The 17,724-nt window shown below is 54.5% G+C and overlaps 2 protein-coding genes across 5 annotated transcripts in view; both read left to right on the top strand.

Annotated features, from left to right (window-relative positions):
- The window catches only part of RPH3AL (rabphilin 3A like (without C2 domains)), a 38,823-nt gene extending 32,309 nt beyond the window's left edge, over nucleotides 1-6,514 (top strand). For all 4 annotated transcript variants that reach the window (XM_080563371.1, XM_080563373.1, XM_080563372.1 and 1 more), the window contains one exon: nucleotides 3,640-6,514. In XM_080563371.1, coding sequence (XP_080419497.1) covers nucleotides 3,640-3,674 — 35 coding nt within the window. In that variant the 3' untranslated portion in view covers nucleotides 3,675-6,514. The remainder of the gene's footprint in view (nucleotides 1-3,639) is intronic.
- Nucleotides 6,515-7,576: 1,062 nt separating this feature from the next.
- DOC2B (double C2 domain beta) overlaps nucleotides 7,577-17,724 on the top strand; it is a 31,675-nt gene continuing 21,527 nt past the window's right edge. The window contains exon 1 of the mRNA XM_080563369.1: nucleotides 7,577-17,158. Within this exon, the coding sequence (XP_080419495.1) occupies nucleotides 16,828-17,158 (331 nt within the window). The 5' untranslated portion in view covers nucleotides 7,577-16,827. The remainder of the gene's footprint in view (nucleotides 17,159-17,724) is intronic.

Here is a 17,724-nt window from a genome sequence, read left to right as displayed (position 1 = left end):
AGCTATTAAGAAGAGGCTTGCAGGTTTCCAGCACACAGCTCCAGCTCCGGCTGGGGTTTGGTGAGGCAGATAATGAAGCCTGGGGTTTGTCACGAAATGACTCATTGTCAGTGCTGCATTGGGATTTAGGCAACCTCAGCCCGTGAGCCAAAGTTGGAGAAGAGAGCAGGGAGCTGAGAAGATGCCAATTTTTTATTTTTATTATTATTTTTTTTTACCAGCTGCTTTCAAACAGTTTCAAAAGCATCGTTTTCTGAGGGTCTGAACTTCCTTCTCATTCTGAAGCTCCAGTTCCTGGAGGTGAACCAGATGAAGGCCTCCAGAGGTCCCTTCCAACCTTAACCATTGTGTGTCCGCTCCGAGGCGATGGCTGCTAAGGAGGCTGCTAATTCTCCCTCTTTCCCTGGCTCTTGCCTCTTTCCGCTGGGTGCCATGGGGTGGATGTAGTGCACATAGGAAGGCCATGCACTGTTTTGGATGGAGAACGTTTTATCCTAAAGAGAATGAAAATCGCACATGGGAGAAGCCCGATCCTCCTTTTCCCCCACCTAGGGAGGTGAATCTTTTGCTCTGGCTGCACAGCTGATGTGCTAAGAGGTGCCTCAGTCAGAGACGAGCGAAATCCTCGCTGTTCTTAATTACAACATTTTTATTAAAGAGCGGGAATATTAAGCAGAATTAAACAAATCAGCAATGCTTTATGGTGGTTTTCATTAGCCCACGGAGAGCTATTTGTGGAAATCACATCTTAGAGTTTGGGCTTGGCTCCTGCAGGGGGGTGATTAAAAGCACAGGGGATCTCCCCTCAGCTCAGCTGCAATTCTGCTGTGGTGGGTCCCCCTTACCGAGTGTTTCCCGAGGACCTTGTCCGAGGAACAGCCAAGGTGTGGTCAGGCTACCTGAACAGTTTGCAAGGAGGGAAGGTGAAAGGGGCTTGGCATGGGCCGGGGGGGTGCAGAAAGTTGTAGTTTGGACGTAAAAGGGGATATTGGCAAAACAGCCACAAGACAAGCTAATTAATGAGGAGCATACATCTGAGCGCAAATCACAGTCTCCCCGTCTCTGCTTGTGTGCCATTGTGTTGTCTAAATCATTAATACTTAAAGAGTGGTGCAGCAGCTGGCAGTTAAACAGAGCCACGTTAAACAGCGATGTCTCTGAGCCTGGGAGCTGAGACGGCGACGGCAGCACCCAGGGGTGTAAGAAACGTCGTGGCTGCAGCCACAGGTGTTGGGGTGGCCAGAGGGACCCCGAAGGTCCAACCTGGGCCCTTCTCCCAGGGTGGCAGAGCTGCTGCTTCAGGTACATCCCTCTGGCTGCTGTCTTGGTGGCTGTCGTGCTGGGAGCAGCCGAGCAGAGCTGAGGGAGAGGGTCTGGAGCTGAGAGAGATGGGCAGGAAACACTGCTTCCAGCTCTCTTAATGTGGGGAGATTTATGCTCTGTCTTTCAGGAGTTTGCTAGATTTAGAAGCGAGGTGGTGTCGCTCTCTCCGTGGCTCAGTGCCTCTTTGGTTGGGGTAGGCATCAGCTTTTGCTCATAAATATGCAAGCTGTTAATACAGGAGACAGGCAGAGCCATCCTGCATTATTTTCATGGCAGGAAATTCTCAGGGCATCTTTGAAGTTGAAGCGTTAACTTCTTTTTTTCGTTCCCTTCTGTTTCTCAGATGTCTGCTTTGCTCCCTCAGGGATGCTGAAGAGGTAACATTTTGCTTCAGTGGGTCTGACTACTCCGTTCCATGTCGGAAAAAAAAATTGTCCTAACAGCAATTAGGCTCTGAATGAGAGAGTAATTTCTTTAATGACTTTCTTCGTGGCAGTCTTTGGGGAGGTGACTTTTGTTTTGCAAGTTTGGCAAGAAGGTTGCTTAAATGTTTTCAGACAGCTCGTTCCCTCGTGAACAAGAGCTCCAGCCAGGCAGCATCGTCTTCCAGTGCGGGCTTTGCAGCGGGACAGAATGGGTTGGCAGCCACGCTCACAACCCCAGCTCTTCCTCCTCCGCCTTCAGCCTCAGCCTGCAGCGAGGGCACAGGACAGGAGAAGGGGGGGCTTTGGAGTCAGATGTCGGGGACAAACCCACAGCCTCTGCCTCCCACCACTGCTGGCCTGTCTTGTTTGCCCCCATGTGCTCAGAGCTCGCTGTCATTGCCGCAGGGTTGAGATTTCTGCGGAGGATGAGGATGAGTCGTCCCTCTTCCACCAGTGAAGGAGCTGAGTTGTGCCTTCATGGCTGAGAGGCTCAGAGCTGTCTCTGCCTTCTCGTGTCGGTACTGCGGAGCACCAAATGATCCTGCTGTATTTATAAATAAAACATGTATTCCAGTAGTGACGGTGTTAGGAATGATTAAGGTTTGCATTTTAGGTACAACACATTTGTAAATATGAATCTTAGAAGAAGCGTATGCCCCCTTCCATGTTTTAAGGAATTAAAATATTTTCATCTTCAAGTGGTAGAACCAAAACATTTTCATCTCTTTGAGTCTGCCTTGAAGTTAAGTGAATAAAGGCTTGAGTACCTAAAAAATAAATTACTTTCACTATTTCTGTAATTCTTCATGGAGTTTTAAATTGAAGGCTTCTTCCTTGAAAATAGAGGAATAACAAAGACTCATTCTCTTGCCTCTTTCACTCAATATATCTGGAAACAAGTCTGCTGCTGAGGATGAAAATCCTATTTTTGTGCCTTCTTTCACTCTGCAGAGGTCTGTACTTTGGTCTTTGATCAAACAGCCTGCCTGGCCTCCTGTCCCCATGTCCTTAGACTTATTCTCTGCCCTTTGCAATACGTTTACTCCTCACGCTTCCAGCTTTCTATTGAGCATTTTGCACAAAGCACCGAGGGCAATAGTTGATGTAATCTTTCAAAACAAAACATAAAAGAAGGAGCATGGGAGTCTAATACGGAAGTCAGAAATCTGGATTTTGGTGTCTTTGTAAACAGATTGAGGGGTTTTATGGCTCAGGAGGTTATCTTTGAACTGGGATGTTTGCCGGGAGCTGGTAGGAGGAATCTGCAGGACTCCCCGTGCCTTGAGCGTTTTGCATGAACGCGGTGACTGCAGAGTGTCAGGAGCCGATGTAATTTGTGTCCCCTTCGGTTCAGAGAAGCAGAAGAGGGACGAATACCGAGGCCTCCACCTCACCAGCCCCAGCGTGTCTGGCAGGCAGCGAGTTCTGCTGAAGCGATCACTCGGGTTCCTGTGGTCGCCGTGAGCCTTTGGGAGCACAAGGGCTTCCTCTTGGTCAAAAAGCTGCCTCCTTGGGCACGCAGCGGGCAGGAAGATGAGGGGAGGACCTGCTCTGTGGCGTGTGGGTGCTGTCACCTGGCTTTGAAACCTCTGAGGACGGAGGCCTGGCTTTCTGTCTGACTTGGCAGTCTGAGGGGACCAGCTCCATCAGCACAGCTCTTTCTTTCTCCTCCTTTCCCAATTTGCCTGTCTTTTCTTTCTTTAATAAAGTTTAATGGGCCCTGACTGCTGACAGAGCGTGGAGTAATGATGCACAGACATTCTCTTCATTATTATTTTTAGGAAGCTCTTAAAATGGCACCGAGGAGGTAAAAGCAATTTAAAATAACTTTGTCAAGTCTCTCCCCTTTGCTTCTTTTCACACAAAACTTTTGTCTGTCTTTATTTTGAAGGCAAACGGCACGTTCACACCAGAACCCGCTGCTGACGGAGGTGAAGACGGAGCTGCTTGCCTGGATCCAACACTTGCCCACTCCTGTAGACCTCACTCCAGACAACAACTGCCACCAGCAGGGACTTCTTTGACACTGGCTCTTGTACAGACATTAGCAGCACCTGGGGAAGTGCTGGCCTGTCCTCCCTGCCTTGCTGACCTGATTTCTGGTTTGGTTTCGTTTGGTTCCCCTCCTACCCCTGACGTATGCTGGGAGAAGGGTGCTGTGCCGTGGGGCCCAGCTGTGTGTCTGCTGGAAGGGGCAAAGTGCTCACTGGGGCTGAAGAAATGTGTTGTGCTGCCTCTGCTGGCCTGCCAAACCCAGCCCTCGGTTCTGCTCCTGGCCTCACAGTCCTGGCTTTGATTTCTTCAGGGGAAAGGGGAATTCACCCCCGTGCTCCTGAAATAGGGTGTGAGGAGACCACAGCCCCTGTAGTGCTTCTCACCCAAGGGTGATTTTCTCTCTGTGAGCCCCGAGGGTGAGAGCGGGCTCTGATTTGCACTAGACTCCATGTGCCTGGGTTGTCACCCCTTGTATGTCTTGTCCTTGTTCTGGTTTGAGGTGGTATGGGTCTGGTGGAGGCATCCCAAATGAGCTGCTGAAGCTGAGCTCCCTTCCCCTGAGGTATCCCTCCCAGACAGGGCCGTCTGCTCAGGGAGGCACTTCAGAGAGTAAAGAAACACCTGGAGACGTTTGCAATGACTTCTTCAGTCCTCCTGGCTGCGTGCTGGCCTGTGTGTCCTGTGACAAGGTTGATGCTTTGGTGGCAGGGTCATGGGCAGTGTGTGCACTGCGGCTCTGGCTGGGAGAACGCTTACCAGCCCACGGCCAGCTGGCTGCCTTCGATTACCCAAGTCAGCTAAAAGCTTTCCAATTACTTTATCTCGTTAAGCTCTGCAGATTCTCCTCCCACATGCACACCTTATAATCTGTTGCATGAGCAGGGGCCTGCATTTTGCCATTTTCCTGGAAGTCTTGAGCATCTGGCGGGCCGTGATGGTGTCATGATGAGTCAGGCTGTGGAAAGCTCTGTGCCCATGTCCTGCTTCTTCTCCAGGATGGGCAATTTCCCTCCAAGCCCTGGCAGATGAGAACAATCAGATTAGCTGACATTTCCAGAGCAATTAGATCTTTAGAGGCTTGAACGAAAACGCACGCTAGGCAAGTGGGAGTCTGTGGATTTTTATTAAATGCTTTGGATCTGACCTGTGTTTTGCTGAAGAAATGAAGGATTCCAAAAAGTTCCCTCCGGAGTCGTGGATTTAAAAGCAATTCATGCCTGTTAATGTCAGCCTGTTCCCTTGGTTATTACTCTTTTGTTCAGCTCTCCTTTGCTGCTGGGTGCTTTGTGTGCATGTAGTATATGCTCTTACAAATGGCTGCAGTAAGAAGATAAATGAGATTGGGCGCTGGAATGCTCTAACAGGAGATTGGAAATCAATCCTTGACTTTCTTTCTAAATGAACATGGTCCAACAGAGCCCTGCTCCTGTACTGCTTTTCCAGCTAACGCACCATGGCAGGTCGCTGAGAAAATCCTTCCAGCTCCGTGATCTGCTTCTGCCCTTTGACAAGTGAAAACAAAGCCTTTGGATGACGTGGGCTCCTCGAGGCGGCCTAAAGAGAAGCCTCTGAACGTGGGTTTCACACCGTCGGTGGTGAAGAGAGCAAGGGATGAGCTTGTTCTCCACGGAGGGGTGCTTCTGGTGTTGTGGTCTGCGTTGTTTAAACCTGGCCATCGAGGCTCTGATCAGCCACATTGCTGAAAGGGGTGATGTCAAAATTGTTAGCAGTTTCTGAAAAATTAAACCCGAAAGTCAGCTTTTCCTGAAATGCTGGTATGATTTCAGAGCTGAAGTCATGCTGTTTCTTCTGAGAGTTGCAGGGTCTTCAATTTCAGAAGTGTGCTGCCACCAGAAAAATCCTGTGCTGCCTTAGAGCTTTTGACAGTCCTACTGAGGCGCTCTTGCTCTGTCATTGCCGCTGTGCCTGAGACAGTCTGGTCTGCCAGCCTAAGTTAATTCTTTAAAAGAAGGAGAAGGAAAAAGACACTTAAAAAAATGACTCTATTTTCTTAAAACCTGTTACTTTCTCATCAAAAACTCTACACTGAGTCGGAGAGAGTTTTTAAAATTGAACGCGTCATTTCTAGCTCTCCTTGTGTTTCTTCTGATTCATTCCTGGACAGTGCAGGCAGGTTAGTCATATTTTCACCCTCATCCTCACTTCTTAGGTCTGTTTACCAAGCTGTGGGTTGCCAGCTCTACACAAGAACCTGTTCATCTCTGCTGGCTTACTGTGCTGCTTTAAGGCATGGTTTTGATTTTTTTTTACTGAGACCAGGTTTTACAAAACGGATTAATTTGGGATTGCTATTTTGTACCAGCAAGACTAGAAATGATGCTTTCTTATCTCTCTATTTTACTTCCATGGAGTAATTCCACCTGAGTTTGAACAGAACCATTCTGCTGTCTATGGAAAAACTCCCTGTGGGTCAAGGGAAGTCTCTAGCCCAGGAGCATGTGATCTAGTCACATTCAAATGTGATAGATAAACGTATTCAGCTCTGTGCACGTATTTTCTGTTAAAGATCTCCTTTCCCTTTGTTGCATCTCTCTTGGTTGTGTTTTGTAGCTTTGGTTGGAATATAATCCTAAACCTGCACCAGTTGACGGCCTTTTTACTTGGCTCAGGGTGGGCAAGAAGGGCTCTGTGTGCTCAGTCTACTCTGATCGTTTGTGTTGCTTTTATTATTTTGTTGTTCTCATTCTCTGTCCCTTACAACTTTTATGTAGTGTTTTACTACGGGAGACAATAAAGCTTTGGCTCTGTAACAACTGCTTACTGTTCTTGACACAGTAAAAACTTTTTTTTCCATTCCCAGGTTGCAGATACTCTCCAAATCCTTGGGCTGGCTCCAGCGAGGAAAGAAAATAATCCAGCTAGTGGAATGGCGATTCACACGGCTGGAGCGTAATTGAATTCTGCGCTCAAAAGTTGTCATTTGTCTATTGCCCCTCTTTGGTACCTCGGCAGAGGACGCAGGTCTGCTCCTTAGCCCCTCCGTGGAAGGTTTTTAGTGTTGTAACCACTAGGCATGAAACAGCACTGGCTGTCATGCTGTCATGTGCTGTCCCTGCAGCCTCCCAAGGTTCGTCTCACCCCGGTGTGGCAGTCGGGGTCTTTGCTTCTCGCATTGTTCACCGAGCTTGTGCAGCCCTGGCTGCTCTGCGCTCCCTTTCCGCTCTGCATTCAACTTCAAGGTTTCAAATGGCTTTTTAATCTGTTTTGCTTTTCCCGTTTTTAAAAGCGCCTCAATAATTGCTGTTGGGATTGTTGTGCTGGGGAGCTGCCATTAGCCCAAGGATGGAGCACGTCAAGGACTAACCTCCTCTTGTGCTGTTCCTTCCCGCTCCGCTTGCCATGACAACAGCCGCTGTAGGGGAACGTCGGCTGCGGGATCTCGGAGTCAGCAACACTGGCCATGACCTGCCGAGTTTTTCACATTTTTTTACGTACTTTTTACAGCTGCAGGTTGAGGGGAAAGGGGGCCCTTTCTCTGTGGGAGCCCTGTGTAGTGGCTCAGCGCACCTGAAGCAAATCGACTACCAGCTGGTGTTCAGGCAATGTTTTTCTGGCCATTAATGAATCGGACGTGGATGGCCTCAGACTATCAGAGTGCCTGGATGTTGGCACAAAACACCAGATAATCTCTGCAGATCTCTGATGTTCATTTGTAAAATAAAACCTACCAGAGGTTGCTCTTCCCTCCTCCTCGCACCCCTGCAGGTGGGTGTGATGGGAGGAGAGATGGGGAAGTCGTTTGGAAGGGCCGGTGCTGCAATTAAATGAGACTTTGAGCCGGCGCAGGATGGCAGGTGACAGGTAAGCATCTCGGGGGAGACTTCTGCCTTGAGCTGATTCACATTCCTTCCTGGCCGGCGTGCCTGATTAGCAGTGCGTTCAGGTAGCCCTGGAAATGCCTGCGATGCTCGGGAGGCACAAGATGATGGTAATGTCGTGTCCCTTCGCAGCGGCACGGAGACGGGAGCACGACGTGTGCTGTGTGCGCAGGCAGCCACGTACTCGTGCACCCCTGCTCTGTGCCTGTGCACTGCAGAAATTTCGTCCTACTGTCTTCATAGCAAAGCAGAAAAGGAGCCAGCCCAGCCATGTGGCACAGAGGGTGCTGCTCTGCACCTCTGAGAAATGAATTTGAGTCCCTGGTGCTTTGCAGAGGTCTCGTGCATTTACTTGAGGGCATCCATTGCCTTTCTTTTTCCTTCTGCTGATTTCTGCCTGGCACTGGAAGCTGTTTGTAAAATCTTGGAGGGATTATTGCTCTTGTTTTCCCTCTCTGCAGTGAGTGGCTGTACATGATGTGTTTATATTTTGCCAGGAGAGATGGATTGGGGTTTTAAAGTATTTTGTTGTGGCCTGTATCGGACTGACAGCAGCTGTTGTGCTCTGAGCCCTCCCGTCGCCCCCAGACCCCGCTTTCCTCCTGGAGCTCCCCTGGTACCCTGCAGTTATCAAATGCAGCCCAGGGGCAGCACCTCCGCCCCTTCTCAGCACGTCTCCCACCCGCTGCACTGCCAGGCATGGGTGTCACTGGGGGCTGGAGCTCTGCTGCTCGGGGCCGTCTGAGCACAGGGGCTGTAAGGGGACCTTCCCACCACCCCATGGGGACCGGCTGCTGCTTTCTGAGGTAGCCTGAGTCCTTATCTCATCTAGTTTGCAGTTACAAACCTCCCCTCTGTCCTGTCCCACTGGAGCAACCCCTCTTGTGTGGGAGCTGCCCTGGAGCTGTTCCCTTCCGGGCTTGGTTTTTGGGGTTGGAGCTGGGACCACATTCATTATTTTATTTTTCCGCTGGTGAAGCCAAGCTCAAGAGACTGAGAAAATCTTTCCGAGGAGCTGGGCAGGGTTTGCTGGGTCTGGGCCCTGGGTGAGCCACGGTCAAGCCAACGACGGACAAACGATCCTCATGCAAAATTAAGCTCCTCCAAGCAATCGCACTGTGGACATCCTAATGGTGCCTTGGAGGGTGGAAAAATAAACCGAGAAATGCAAATGGGGGATATAAATCTTTCTGGCTGTGGCTGGGAGGTACCTGTTTAATTAGCATCATTGAGCAGCCTTGGTGTAGTAAGTGCTAAGTAGGAAAGTTGCCAAATTTTCCCTGTTTGGATAGCGGGTGACTTGCGAGCTGTTCGCATTCCCACCTTGTGACTGTTCTGCTGCACCGGGGAGGAGCTGCCAGCACCATCCTGCCCCAGCCCTCTGTGGGCCTGGGTGTTGTGGCTCCTAGGTCCTCAGGGACCGCAAAGACCTTTCGGCAAAGCAAAAGCCGGGGCCCTGGTGTGAGGTGCTGAGCCTGGTCCTGCTCCGGGGACGGTCCCAGGGCATGGAGCTGCCCTTCTCCTTCTGTCTCCTCTTGCACAGCTCTGCTCTGGGCTTTGGGGAGTTGTTTGTGCGATGAATAAGAACATCTCTGCGAGGATTTGGGCCAGGGAGTCCCTGCGCCCGTGTTTATGTATCACCCCTGGGTATTCTCGCGCTCTGACGCTAATCGGCACCGCTGTAACATGAATATTTTTAACGCTGATAATGCCTGAGAGTTACCGGAGGCTTGGCCTAGACCTGCTGGGGGATTTCAGGCGAGGCGTCCGGCGGTGCTGCTGCCTCCCAGGCCCCGTGTCCTGCCTGGGTTCATTCCGGCAGCGCCTGCACCCGTGCTGTGTGTGGCAGGATCAGGATGATGGAGTGGTTGGAGAGGATAAACAATAACAGTGCCACATCGGCACAGCCCAAACAATGCCTTTCTCCTTCGTGTTTTCTTTTTCTGTCAGTTTGCCATTCAAGTGTAATAAGATCAGCGCGGATAATTTGTGTATTCATACCAAACATAATTTTCCCTCCTGTGCCTCACCAGCTGCACTGCAGTCGGAAAGGCAAACGCGCACTTTTCCTTTGCATGGTTATGAATGGGTGCATCTGTTCCTCAAATATCGGGAAAGGAGGGTGAAAAGATGGGAAAGGAAAGGAAGAAATCAGATGTTGCTCACTTCACTGCCTCTGTGGGGAGGGAAGGATACAGGACTTGGATTTTTGTAGCCCGGGCCAAGTCCCGTGTTGGTGTTTTGGGGACTGGCTCTGTTCTCACTGTGCTGCCTCGCGTCGGCTCCATGCAGGGTTTGTGGGGAAGCAGAAAGAAGAGCCGGGACTGCATCCCCCAGCCCTCACCCCCGCGTCCCCCAGGCTCTGCTGAGGCCCTTGCTGGCAGTGCAGGAGGAGGAACAGGGCTGGAGGCTGTACAGCAGCAGAGCTGATTTACTGGGCTTGCTTCCCTGCCTCTTTCTTTTCTGAGAAATGCCCACTGGAGCGGCAGGGGAGGGAGGGAAGGGGGTTAATTTTCTCCCGTTATCTGGTGCCTCCAGCTGCGAGCCACGCTGACAGCCCCGGGGCTGATCAAACACCCAGCGGTCTGCATGCAGCGTCCCATCTGCGTGGTCACGAATAATGTCAGCGCGTTCCCCAGTCCCGGCAGCAGCGCGTGAGGCGTCCCTCCTCCTGCTGCAGCGCTGGGCTCCTGCCTCTGCTGCTCGTGGCGCGGGGTTAGTCAGCTTCAGCGGGGCATCGGCACCCGATGGCACAATCATTTTTTTGTGTTTTTTTTTAAACTTTTGAAATGTACCCACTTAATAGCTTGGGTTATTACAGCAGAGAGATGCTAAATGCCAGGCTTTGAAGGTGCATGGGAGCTGCACGAGGCTGGGACAGGCCAAATTCCTCTCCTTTCCCTGCTTCACTGGTGGACACGGACAGGGACTCCTCCAGCAATGCCGTGCTGGGAGCACAGGGGCAGCGTTCCCCAGGCGAGAAGTGTTTTAATGCCTTTTCTCTAGTGTTTTTTTGTGTGTTGGAAGGAGTGTGGTGGCAATCTGGGGGGCTGGAGGTGCCTGGGGAGCGGGCACACAGCTCCCAGTTGGTCCTGGCACGTAATTATTGGTCCTGCGAAAGGAGGCAGTGGCTCCCCGTGGGTGCTGCATTAGGAAAGCACTCAGGGATGTTTCTGCAGGCAGCTGCCCGCTGCCTGGCTCTCCCCCTGTCATTTTGTGGGTGGGCAGCAGGGCGCTGCGCTCAGATGTGCGCTCTGATGGTGCAGCGAGCCCTGCTGAGGAGGGCAGGGTGCAAACCGCTTGTTTCGTACAGCAGCACAGAGCTGACAGTGCCACCAAATTGTTGCCCCTCTCCCCAGCCGGGTGTGAGCAGTGCGAGGAGGAGGGAGGCTGCTCTCGTGTTGGCATCGGGGTGGCCCGGCGTTGTTCCTGGCAGCAGGGGGTGGGCCGTGGGGCTGAGCTGCCAATGGCCATGGCTGGTCACCCAAAAAGCTGTCAAGGATGCGGTCAGAAGAGCTTCATCGGGATGCAAATAGATGTAAATTCATGTAAACATATGTCTCGGTGCAGGTAGCTACTCGTGCCCAAATTATGCAAATGTTCTAATCCAATAATGCTAATGTCATGATTATCCGGTGACACGATGTTCATTAATATGGTTCCCTGGCTCTTACACCCATCACTGTCAGCATGATTATGCTGAGGCAGAGACTTGCGGTGTCATCAGCGAGCGGAGCCAGTGTCAGGGAGCAAAGGGGACACCCAGGTCCTGGGGCCACCAGGAAGGTCCCTGGGGAACGTCCTTGTGTGGTCCAGCCGAGGTGCCGAGGACCCCGTTCTCCGCAGAGGGAGGCTCGGAGCAGGCTTCCCAAAAAACCTGCAGAGCAGCTAGACTAGCAATCCTGAACATCCCTCGCTGCGATCAGATGAAGAGGACTAGCAGGGCCATCTAGTGACTCCTCTGGCTGCTTAATGACCTGGGAGGTGCCCCCCCCAGATGGGAGTAATTACAACGCTGGGGTTTAAACCTGTCCTCCTCTCCCTCCATCTCCCATTTGTTTTTCTCTCTGCTGTTTTCTTCTCCCTGGCTCACCGCGGGGCTGGGAAGTGCCAGGGCTTCCCCACGGCAAAATGGAAATTTCTGCTGCCTTGGGCTGGGCGACGTGAGGTTGCGCGGCTAGACAGCCCGCACATCTTGCGCTGCATTTTTTTTAACGTGTGCTGCTTATTGAAATTTCAGCGTGATGCTGGGATTTGGTGGCGGGGCCCCGAGGCTGGACGAGCCTCACGGTGTGGGGACAGCCGGGCAGCAGCCGGCCCGGAGCTCTCGGGGCTGCGACGGGTACGTTGGCTGAGCACCAGCACCCGACCGGGGGCTCCGCTTGGATTGCTCCTGGCAGGATGTCGTTAGCCTGATGCGTACGTGGGAGAGGAGCGGCTATAATGCTTCCTTAATGCAGCCAAATTGCTCTTTAATTCTGCAAAACCAAGATGTTATTTCACGAATCCCCGGAGCTCGGCGTGCAGCGTCGGTGCTGTGGGTTATCGGGGAGCGCGGGGCGGGCGGCCCTCCCGTCGCTCCCTGCCTCCTCTTGGCTTCGCACGCGTTAACTCTGGAAGCTGGTGGTGACTCCCAAAACGCCGCCTCCCACCAAAATGCAAGCAGAAAGTCTATCAATTTCCATGGCAACAGGGCCAGGCCCCAAATGCTGATGTTAACTCTGCTCCTGGACATCTCCGGGGCCCAAATTGCCGGGCGTGCGGGCAGGCAGCCGCGCTGGGCGCCGTGCCCGAGCTGTAGGTAAGGTGCTGCAGGATCGCCACCGGGCTTCGCTCCTGGGAAGTGATGCTGACATCCTGCCGCAGCTGGGGAAGAGGTAAAAGGGTAAAAGTACTAAGACAAGTCGGCTGGATAATCTCAGAGGACACTGACTCCAGCTCGGAAAGGCACCGAGAGCAGATAAAATTAGCCTAATAGGAGTTGATGCTGCACAGAGCTCTCCTCTCCCTTGAAAGCAAGGGATCGGGTCTGCGTTCAGCTTGCAGGCACGTAGCGAGAAGAGCTGGCGTGGTGCATGCAGGTGGCTCTGCCTGGCCTCCTGATGGCAAAGCCCTGGCAAGGCTCCCAAGGCTGACCCCAAATCCTGGGGCGCGCCCCGTGCTCCCAACCCGGGCGCTGCTGCCCGCCAGCGCGCCTCGCAGGACTCCAAAACCCAGTGCTTTAAAATGACAAAACAAAACACCCAACTATTTTGGGATTCACATCGAAATGGCAACATATGCTGCGCATTAAACATCAGGCCCTGCCGAAAGTTTAGCTATTCTGGGCCCATCCTGAAAGGCACTGAAGATGCTCAGAGAGCAGATGCCTTCCTGCCGCCTCCCGTCCTTTCGGAAGCATCCTTGAAGGTTCAGCTGCGGTAGCACAGTGCTGGCAAGAAGGCTGCCATCCACCCTTGCCATTAGCTGGGTGTTTCATAAGCTCTCTGGGAACTTTAAACATTATTCTGGGGGGCAAGGGCTCCTTCTCAACCCCATTTGCCCTTCGCAGGCTTTCTGAAATGGTTTGTTTGTGTCTGCTCTGTGTAATAGAACATGGGCTGTGTTTTACCACCGTGATTTCGTTCGCAGCTTGTAATTATTGCTGGATAAATCTGGTGCAGTGATGGCCGTGAGCAGGGCCTGGGTGAGCACACAACCTCGGGCTGGGCTCGCACCGAGGAGCAGCGGGGGCCGGGGCACCGGCATCGCGGCATGGCCGGGGAGCCGTAATCGGTGCAGCCTGTTGTAAGCCTCTTAGGATTATTTAGCCAAGTTTCCCAGTTATCATTATTATTATTGCTTTATTTAGCAAATGCGGGGGGCATTTAACCAGGTAGGGCCCACAGTGCACGCCGCAGGCTCAGCTGAGCTTTGCCAGCCGTGGAGGCAGGGACCATCTACCGCTGGTGCTTCCAGAGCAGGGCACACACTGCCTTTCCATGAAGCCCCTTCCGTGCACACAGCCCAGCGGGGGCTGATCTTGTGTGGAAAAAAAACGAACGTGTTTCATGTCTGCCAGCAGGGCAAGGTTGGTCCTGAGCCGCCCCAAGGGGCTGGAGGGCTCTCCGCACGTGCTGCACCTCATTTCTGGCACAAAAATGGTGGGGAAAAAGCAGGAAGAAAGCTTGAGCTGTGCAGCTGGTGCTGCCCTGTGTCATCCTTGGGTGTTGGTTTTGAGGTTTGGTTTTTGAGCTGGGAAAGTATTGAATAACCACGGGGTCAGTTATCGAATCTGTGATAAGTGACGGAGACGTGCTGCTGTGCTGGCCATTTGGAGAGGCGTGGATTAAGCAGGAATCAGCCCTCAATTTGGTTGATTTAAACGTGGAGTTTGACAGCAGAAGTTGATGCTTAGTGCTTGATTTGGTTGAAATGTGTGCTGAGGAGGGGTTCTGTTTTCGGGTACGCCTATAATCTATGCGCTACCTCTTTGTTTGCTGCAGGAAGGCTCCTGCTCACCCATTTGTGCAGTGCTGGCAGGGCGGCTTCCTAACAAAGCTGGGCTGCAGCACAGCTCTGCCTGGGGTATGGGGTGAGGTTGGGATGCGTGTAAGCCTCTGCACATGCCCCTTGTGCAGGACAGCATTGAAATTGAGTGTAAGCTGTCCCTTTTCTGAGCCTGGGCTGGAGCTGCGGCAATGGCTCCTGCCCATCTCGCTTTCTCTGAAGGATCCATCCTTCCTCCCGGGTTGGGGCATCCCTGAGAGCAGCCCTGCGGCGTTTAATCCATCACACCTCCTGCAGGGGCTGGCGAGGGTGCCAGCACTTGCCCTGCTCAGGGAGATGAAGGCCACGTGCAGGGCACCACAGCGCCGCATCACCCCGGCAGGGCGTGGGATCAAACCAAGTCACATTCCAGGGCATTAGACAGATGGTGGGAATTAAAGGCTTTACCTGGAAACAGGCTTTGCAATGAGGAGTCCTGCCTTTGTCTCCCAGCCCAAGGCTATTTTTGTCCCTTCACCTGCCTGCGGCCAGGGGAGCCCCACCGGGTCAGCCCGGCGGCTGGGAGGAGGCATCAGGCAGCACAACAAGGCGGGGAAGGACAGGTTGTCAAAAGCCAGCCGCTTTGGCTTGCGAGGTGGGGACTCGTTAAAAGCTAAGGAAAGGCTCCAGCTGCTTTCGGTAGTCTTGGGATCAGTCGGCGACCAGAAATTCCCACCTGGGCTATTAGTCTTGTTTTCGTTTCTTTCCATCTCTCCGGTCCGGGGACAGGGCTTCCCTGGGGCCTTCCCAGGGAGGTTTGCTGCCTTGGCCTTGCCTTTCCCTCTCCCTGGCTCCGATCCCCGCGTGTATCAGGCCCCGCAGGGCTGTGTGTGTTTCCCCTGGGTGCTGCTGGGGCCTGGTCCCTGGCACAGTGCTGCAGGAGGCAGAGCTCAGGGGCTCGCCTCAACCCCACAGCCTCGGCTCCCTGGGCCTCGAGCTCTTTGAGGAAGCATTTGAAGTAATGATGCTGGTGTAACGGCAGTAACGACATTAGGCTCTCGCACGTAACTCGATTTTATTTATTTATTTATTTGCCCTTTCCTTAAGAGGGAATTGCTGTTATTTTCTGGGCATCGGGCCCGGTTCCTGCTTCGTTCTGCCCGAGCCCTTGCCGCGGCCTGGATGCGGCGCCCGAAGCCGGGCCTCGCCCTGCCACCAGCCCCGTGGCTGCTTCCATCTCCACTTCCATCCACACTGAAACTCTCGGAGTCCTGGGACGTGGGAAGGGGGCTCGACACCTCGGGACCTTGCCTGGGGCTGGCTGCACAGAGCAGCACAGCTCACGTCCGCGTGACGGGCAGGGGCTGCCCTGAAATTGAAAACACGCAGAGGGAGGGAGGAGAGGCCGAGCCTGCGGGTCATTAGAGCATCCGTGGGCATCGTGTCTAGGTACAGGGCGATGACAAGTTTGGATGCTTCAGGAGAGAAATGTTTGCTTCCCGGCGAGAAATAAATTGGGTTAGTTTGCCTAGTGTCAGTGTGTTGTGAGTCAGGGGAGTTCATTAACATTTACCAAAATCTGAATGAAAAACTGAATTTTTCATTAGACAAAGAGGTTGTGCGTCATTTCTCTGGTTTTGGGGGAATCTCTCCAATGAGTGGAGTGTTATGTTTGAGACATCAGCATGCCAGGCTGCAGGCACTGCAGTTCTGCCTGTCTTGGTGTGGGCTCTGTGCGCTGTCAGGTTGGCTCGACGTGGCCGAGGTACACGGCGTGTCCAGCACCTCGCCAGCAGCAGGATGCGGTGCTGGAGCTGCCCACAACACACAGGGTGAGGCTGTGCTCAGCATCTTGCACCGTGTTCTCGCTGCGGTGCTCCTTTTGGCAGTCCTGGCTGAAAAATCCACTCCTCCCATCGCGTGGGAGCACGGAGGTATTGGTCTGAGCCCGGGGGGAGGTCAAGTGGAAGCCCCGTTTGGAGACACCTCCCTGTGCATGCCACAGGGGTCCCATTCCCCTGCTGCTGGACTCACCAGGCAGCCTGTCCCTGTCCCTGTCCCTCTTTGGGGAGCGTTGTAGCCCCAGCCCATTGCTTGCTGCTCCGTGATGCTTCGCCTGCTGCCTTGCTCCATGCCAGCAGCTGAAAGCCGGTTCGGAGAGATCATACCCGGCGTGCCACGAGCGAGTGCCACGCGCTGCCGCGGCCCTGGCTGGTGATGGCCACAGGACACAAAAACTGGGCTGCGTGCTCAGCGTGCTTGCACAGCACCACCACGGCATCGCTGGGGGGCACGGGGACAACGCTGTCCCCAGGGCAGCTCCGCTCCCCAACCCGCAGCACCAGGGCCGCACAGTGACCTTCCTCCTCCGAGGAGGCACCGAGCTGTAACGAGGAGCCGGCGGGAGAAGCGGTGAGGGTCCGGCTGCTCCCCGCTTGTGCCTTGGCCTCGGGGTCCAAGCCGGGGAAGGGGCCGAGGCTGGCCACAGCCCTCATTCCTCCGCTGCTGGTGCCGCTTTGTTGCTAGCTGGTGACATCACCCGAGAGCCCACCCCCTGCCTCCCCGCCGCCGCTCCGTCTCGCTCACTCGCTCGCAGGCAGCGCTGGCAGGATCAGGGCTGCGCGAGCGGGCGGCAGCAGCATGCGTGCGGCGGCTGAGGCTGAGGGCGCGAGACCCACGTAGGGCGCCCGGCCGAGCCTCCCCGCCGCCTGCCTCCTGCCCCCCGCCAGGACCGTCGCGGCTCCCTCCGGGGACGCTGGGCGCCGACAGCCGCATGCATGACACTCCGAAAAGGAGAGAAAATGACCATAAGTATCCAGGAGCACATGGCTATTGACGTCTGCCCCGGCCCCATCAAACCCATCAAGCAGATCTCCGACTACTTCCCCCGCTTCCCTCGCGGGCTCCCCGCCGCCGTGGGCCGCAGCGGGGCCCTGCGCCCGGCCGTCAGCCAGCCCTCCGTCAGCCCCGCCGAGGCGCCCCGCGAGGAGGACGAGGACGTGGACCAGCTTTTCGGGGCGTATGGCACGACGCCCACCCAGCAGCCGGCCAAGTGCCCCCCACCCGAGGAGGCGGTGGACCCCGAGGGCTACGAATCCGACGACTGCAGTGAGTTGCCAAGTTTCTGCGGGAGTTTGTGTGCCGAGGGTGGCTGCGGGGTTTGGGGGTCTGGTTGCTTGTCTCACTGCCCACACCATGCGCCCTTCCCCTGGCCACGCCGCCCGTCCCTGGCATTGCACTGCAGCAGTGACAAACCCTCTGCTGTCACCGTGGTGCTGCCCCCAGGGAGGGGTGGCCCCGGGAGCATCCCTGCCGCAGCCGGGCTGGGCGCTGAACCCAAACTGGGGAAGTCTCCCAAGAGCCACCAGTTGCTGCGTTTGCCGGTGCGGGTGAGGCGCTTCCCTGCCTCGTCCCTGCTCGGCTCCTGGTCCCTGGTGGCTGCCGGCTGGGCTCGGAGCCTTCGCTCCGTCCGTCTGGGTGGTGCAGCCGCCCGGCTGATGAGCTGGCGATAAAGCGTTCGCATCGCCCAGCTCGAGCTTGGGCGCTCCGGTCGCAATGGCACCCGCCGGGAAATCTCTGCCCTCACCCTCTGCAAACTCCGGCTGCCGTTCCTCGCCCCCCCAGCCGCAGGCAGAGCCCCTACCAGAGGGACCGGGTGGGGGCTTCCGAGCAGG

This window comes from Anser brachyrhynchus (assembly GCF_964034855.1).
Source record: "Anser brachyrhynchus genome assembly, chromosome: 20".
NCBI lineage: Eukaryota > Metazoa > Chordata > Aves > Anseriformes > Anatidae > Anser > Anser brachyrhynchus.
The sequence above is the reverse complement of the archived record's forward strand: the minus strand, read 5'-3'. Positions and strand labels throughout refer to the sequence as shown.